Here is a 5,791-nt window from a genome sequence, read left to right as displayed (position 1 = left end):
TATATGTTCTTTTGGTTTTTTTACTTAAATAAAATAAAGAAAAATTTAAACTATGAATTTCCTAAATGAAATTTCAACACATGAATCTCTTATTTTTTATATTTATATAAATAAAAATGTTATTCGCATACTAAAATCAGCCACTAAAATTAACCATTAATATATTTGTGTATAAATATATGTATGATTTAATTTATTTTTAATGTATATTTATATTTCAATATGTATTTTATACTAGTGGCGATTTTAGTATATACATAATATAGTCGTTATATAAATTGTCCCTAGAAATTTTTTCACAAAATAACAAATAATTTTTTTTTTATCAAAGGTAGAGAGACTCGAACATATGATCTTTTAGATGAGTATAGAAAGATTATGCTATTTGAATTATAATTCATTAGTTAATATAAATCATTTCAGAGTAAGAGATTAGTGTTTTTTTATCTGAAAATATGTCTGGTAGGATGATTTATGCGTAAATGGATAATTTATGTGAAAGAATAAACACAGATATTTAAAATGATTTATGATGAGAATAGGTTTGTAAATTATAATTTTCTAAAAAAAATCATTAATAATTTTTTATTTATTTAAAAGAAAAGTGTGAATAGTCACAAAAAAAAGTTTTAAGTCACCAAAAAAAAAAAAGTGTGAATAAAGAGCGGAGCATTCGAGTTTCACTTTTTAATTTTTGGGTACTCCGATTTTTAGGAGTATAGAAATGGAAAGGAATACAAAAATCGAATTCTGAGAGTACAACTTTAAAAATACCAAAAATGATCGTTCACCAAAAAAAAAAAAAAAAAATACCAAAAATGTTATGAAAAAAATTAGCCTTGGAGTTTAGTGTGTGTTGAGAGTTGGGACTTGGGACTCGAGACTCGAGAGAGGTGAATGCTGCGGCTGACGGCTGATAACTTAGCAAGTTAGCATAACCGGGTGCATCTGAGCTGAGCTGAGCATAGCAAGTCGTGGTTGGGTGGTGCTGCTGCTGTTTTGGAGAGCGTAGACAGTCCAATCCAATGGAAGAGCAGCACCGCAAGAAGCTTCTGGTTCTCTATGCCTCACAGACTGGCAACGCTTTGGACGCAGCTGAACGCATTGCTCGCGAAGCTGAACGAAGATCATGCCCCCTTACTCTCCTCTCTCTTGATCAATATCAACCTGTATCTACTTATCTTCCTCTTCACTTCCCATCTTTTTTTATATTTTCCCCAATAACAATCAAAATTGAACTTTATTTGGTGAATTCTAATCCTCTGCCATCGTGTGCTGTTGTGTTGTCTTTTCTTATGGTTTGAATTGAGTGCAATGTTGTTTTCTTGTTGTATACAGAGTATGTTGCCGCATGAGGAGGCTGTGATTTTTGTGGTTTCTACCACTGGCCAGGGTGATACTCCTGACTCCATGAAGGTGACTTCAGAGGCTCTTTTTTAGTATATTCTTCGTTCTCTCTTTTTCCTTCATTCTTTTTCTGATTCTTCTTTTGCATATTTAGGTCTTTTGGAAGTATCTTCTTCAGAGAAGCCTAAGCCAGCATTGGCTGAAAGGGACTCTTTATGCTGTTTTCGGTTTGGGTGATTCTAGTTATCAGAAGTACAACGTAATCATTTTTATTTGCTTATCCAAAGGAAATAATTATTTTTTCATGGTTCTGTGTTTACTGGAACTTAAATGCTGCATCACTTGTTACCTACTTACTTTATTAAGTTCATTACCTTCTGCTAAATCATGGAGGGAAAATAAAAAGATGTGGATTTGAGAATGGTGATATTGGGAATATTTTCTTTAGTTCGATGTTTTGAACAAAGACTTAAGTGAGAACCATTGCAGTTTGTTGCAAAGAAGCTGGACAAAAGATTAATGGACCTTGGAGGAACAGCTATCATAGAAAGAGGCTTGGGGGATGATCAGCACCCTTCAGGGTATGATTGTGGATTCTGCTCTTTGTAAATAAAGTTCTGCTCGATTTGGTTAAAAGGAGTATTAAAAAGTTTGATTTGATTGGATAATTGATTATAGAAAATGGTTCTGTTCTGCTCCTGTATTGTAAATGCTTCTTTGATTAGAAAATTTAGAAACAGCGGGTTGCCCCAAAATTTTCTATAGTGAAAACTCAATTTCAAGAAATTGTTCTACAGTACAACACACCAAAGTTCACCAAGGACTAATATATTCTTTTCATGCCAGAAACAGGGTTTTTTTAATTGAAGGCATTATTTGAACTCTACCTTTTAAAATTTTTTCATTAAAGTTTGTTAACTGTGGATGCTCCTCACTTATAAATAGTCTAGAGACTTATCCTTGAGAGACATGAGACTTGTAATATCAACTACCAGCTATGGATAATTTAATGTACTCAGTCTCATGTTTTGAAATTGATTTTATTTTTAATTGAATTCATCTATTCTTAAATCAAAAATTAATTTTTCATTCTTCAGATATTGTTACATAATTTTTCTGTTTTGGATGACTAAATTGCATAACTGATTGTAGCTATGAGGGTTCTCTGGATCCTTGGATGTCTTCTCTGTGGGGAATGTTGAATATCATTAAACCAGAATTCTTCCCAAATGGTCCTGATGTTGTGATTCAGGACAAAGTATTGATTGATCAACCCAAAGTCCAAATCACATATCACAATATTGAAAATGTTGATTCAAGTTTTTCTACTGCATCAGGTATCCCAAACTGATTAAGATCTTGGTTGACCTTCAATGTTCCCGTAGCAATTGTTATGTGATCCCAATTAATTGGTCTTTAATCTGTAAAGAGCATCTTGGTTCTTGTCATACTTGGGCATCATCTTAAATACTACTATTATGATGATATAAAGCATGGTTCATTGTTGAGCTGCACCTTTAACAGTTTATGTTACGCTTTTTTATTCCTGTTGTTTGTGTTATATTGATTAGATTAACATGTGACTTTCAGATTTAACTAATCTTGATATTCAAATTGGGAGTGCACGTTCAATGCATCCTGGAAAATTATCTTCTGACAAATGTAGGCCCGACTGCTTTCTCAAGATGGTATTTGTTAAGACACTTTATTATTGCATAGTTGTGTAGAGGTTTACATCCATTAAGATGGGGACTTCTATAAACTCAGTCACAAAACTATATATGTATTCAATATATGTTGCTTGCTTCAAGTTATTTGATTCTGTTTGTGCAGGTAAGGAATCTCCCTTTGACCAGGCCAAATGGTGGAAAAGATGTCCGCCATTTTGAATTTGAATCTGTTTCAAATGTAGGTCATCCTGTGTCTTTTTAATATATAGACTATAACTTTATTACTTATTTAATTACTTTTGGTATGATATTACAACATATTAAGAATAGATTATGATGTTTCAAACTTTTTTTCACCTGATGTGGTAAAATAGCTTCTAGGTTATTCATCTTCCTCATTTTAATTAAAAGATGCGTCTTGATTTCTTCAGGCCATTGAATATGATACTGGGGATGTCCTTGAAATTCTCCCTGGTCAGGTGTCAGCTTCAGTTGATGCTTTCATACGACGTTGTAACTTGGATCCTGATTCATTAATCACAGTGAGTCTTTTTAATATGAATTATGTTGTATTCTGTAGGATGAGGTTCTTCTACATTTCTCGGCATGGATTGAGTTTATACTATGCTTCCTACCTTCCCATATATGTGTGGTGCACATGTGCCTAAACTTTGCTACCAATCCCCTAAATTTCAGGTTAATCCAAGACAAATGGATGGTTGTACCGATAGTAACTCTAGAGTCCCTGTAAAATTAAGAACTTTTGTTGAGTTCACAATGGATATAGCTTCAGCTTCCCCTCGACGGTATTTCTTTGAGGCAAGATGCATTATGTTTTGCCTGTTCTTTTATTATGTAATTTCACGGAGAAATATTACCTAATTGAATCAAATGTTCCCCTGTATTTCTTTTATGTTCTTCAGATTTTGAAGTTTTCACCTTGGATGAAGCAATTGAATAAGTTGATAAAATGATCTTGGTGATGAACACTCTGGTGTTTAATCTTAGCGTTGTTTAAAATTTCAATTACTCTGTCATTCATAATGGATTGAGAGTCTTCTGTAAACGTCTTCTTATGTGCCTGTAGTTTCCTTGATTAAAATCTAACTTGAATAATTTGATATTGCAGGTTATGAGTTTTTTTGCAACAGCTGAACATGAGAGGGAAAGACTCCAGTATTTTGCTTCACCTGAAGGAAGAGATGACCTGTATCAATACAACCAGAAGGAAAGGAGAACAGTTCTTGAGGTAAGGTCAATGAGTGGTGCGTCAGACATTATTTTTCCATGTGTCACAGTTTTTCTATGCATTGAATTCTACATACAGCTTAATATGCACTTATTTTTCTTCTTTCTGATGTGCTTTAGCAGTATGGTATGTGCTGTGCAATTAAGTAGCGAATGATTATGAATTGAAGATTAAATTGAACAAAAGTGGAAAGGAGGAGGATAAGATAGCCTCTTTAAACAAATGATAGCTTTCTTATTTGGCTTTCAGTTATGATTTGTTTACTCGTTGATTATATGCATTTCCTGAGTCTAACTTAACATATATGCCTGTTCTTTTTCTCTGCACCAAGGTATTAGAGGATTTTTCTTCTGTACAAATGCCATTTGAGTGGCTAGTGCAATTGGTTCCTCCATTGAAAAGAAGAGCATTCTCCATATCTTCTTCTCACTTAGCACACCCGAATCAAGTACACTTGACTGTGGATGTGGTATCATGGACAACACCTTACAAGAAGAAGAAAAAAGGGCTATGCTCCTCATGGCTAGCTGCATTAGATCCTCAAGATGGTATAAGCCACTTCTCTCTATTTATTTTAGTGAAATAACCATCTCTTCACCTGTTGGTGTGCCTAATTATTTCTTTGTTACAAGCAGTCACATATATTCCATCCTGGATTCATAAAGGTGGTCTTCCTACACCGCCACCATCACTTCCCCTCGTACTAGTTGGACCTGGGACAGGATGTGCACCTTTTCGCGGGTTTGTCGAGGAAAGAGCCTTGCAAAGTGAAACTAACTCAGTTGCTCCAATTATTTTCTTCTTTGGCTGTCGAAATGAAGACATTGACTTTTTGTACCGAGACTTTTGGTTCTCTCATTCACAGAACAATGGGGTACTTTCGGAAGCAAAGGGTGGAGGATTCTATGTTGCTTTCTCAAGAGACCAGCCGCAAAAGGTTTATGTTCAGCACAAGATGAGGGAACAAAGCCAGAGGATATGGAACCTGTTAGCCCAGGGTGCGGCTATTTACATAGCCGGTTCTTCTACCAAAATGCCTGCAGATGTAACGTCAGCTTTTGAGGACATTGTATCTAAAGAAAATGAGGTTTCAAGGGAAGATGCAGCTAGGTGGATTAGGTCACTAGAAAAGCATGGTAGATTTCACGTTGAGGCATGGTCTTAAAAAAAGCCTTAAGAGTCTTAGACGAAGTTTAAGGGATATCAAGAATATACCAAGTTTCTGTTCATGAGGGGCTCACTTGCTGGTTTAGTTGATATTGGGCTAATTTTTTTGTTATGGAAGTATAAGTGGTGATATACTTTAACATTGTAATTTTTGATGTTTTTCAAAACTGTGGAAGTACACAAATCGGAGGGTCCGATTTCTGTATCTCAAATTTTTTTAACTTTTTTTAACACAAATCGGACGGTCCGTCCGACTGTACCTCTCATAAATCGGACGGTCCGATTTCTGTATCTCTAATAAATCGGACAGTCCAATTTCTACTTTTCTAGTTAAACGATTCCACATTTGAGTATAACA

At 34.6% G+C, this 5,791-nt stretch overlaps 1 protein-coding gene across 1 annotated transcript; it reads left to right on the top strand.

The window, feature by feature from the left end:
* The first annotated feature begins 823 nt into the window (after positions 1-823).
* LOC130973115 (NADPH-dependent diflavin oxidoreductase 1) lies at positions 824-5,768 on the top strand. Its single transcript, XM_057897526.1, has 12 exons — positions 824-1,169; positions 1,339-1,416; positions 1,502-1,606; positions 1,837-1,928; positions 2,500-2,684; positions 2,938-3,035; positions 3,181-3,255; positions 3,449-3,559; positions 3,714-3,836; positions 4,147-4,266; positions 4,598-4,814; positions 4,902-5,768. Exons 1-12 carry the CDS (start codon positions 1,026-1,028, stop codon positions 5,429-5,431), a joined length of 1,878 nt encoding a protein of 625 aa, XP_057753509.1. The 5' UTR covers positions 824-1,025; the 3' UTR covers positions 5,432-5,768.
* Positions 5,769-5,791: the final 23 nt, after the last annotated feature.

The sequence above is a fragment of the Arachis stenosperma genome, chromosome 4, assembly GCF_014773155.1.
Source record: "Arachis stenosperma cultivar V10309 chromosome 4, arast.V10309.gnm1.PFL2, whole genome shotgun sequence".
Lineage (NCBI taxonomy): Eukaryota > Viridiplantae > Streptophyta > Magnoliopsida > Fabales > Fabaceae > Arachis > Arachis stenosperma.
Note: the sequence above shows the minus strand (reverse complement) of the source record. Positions and strands in the feature narration are given on the sequence as shown.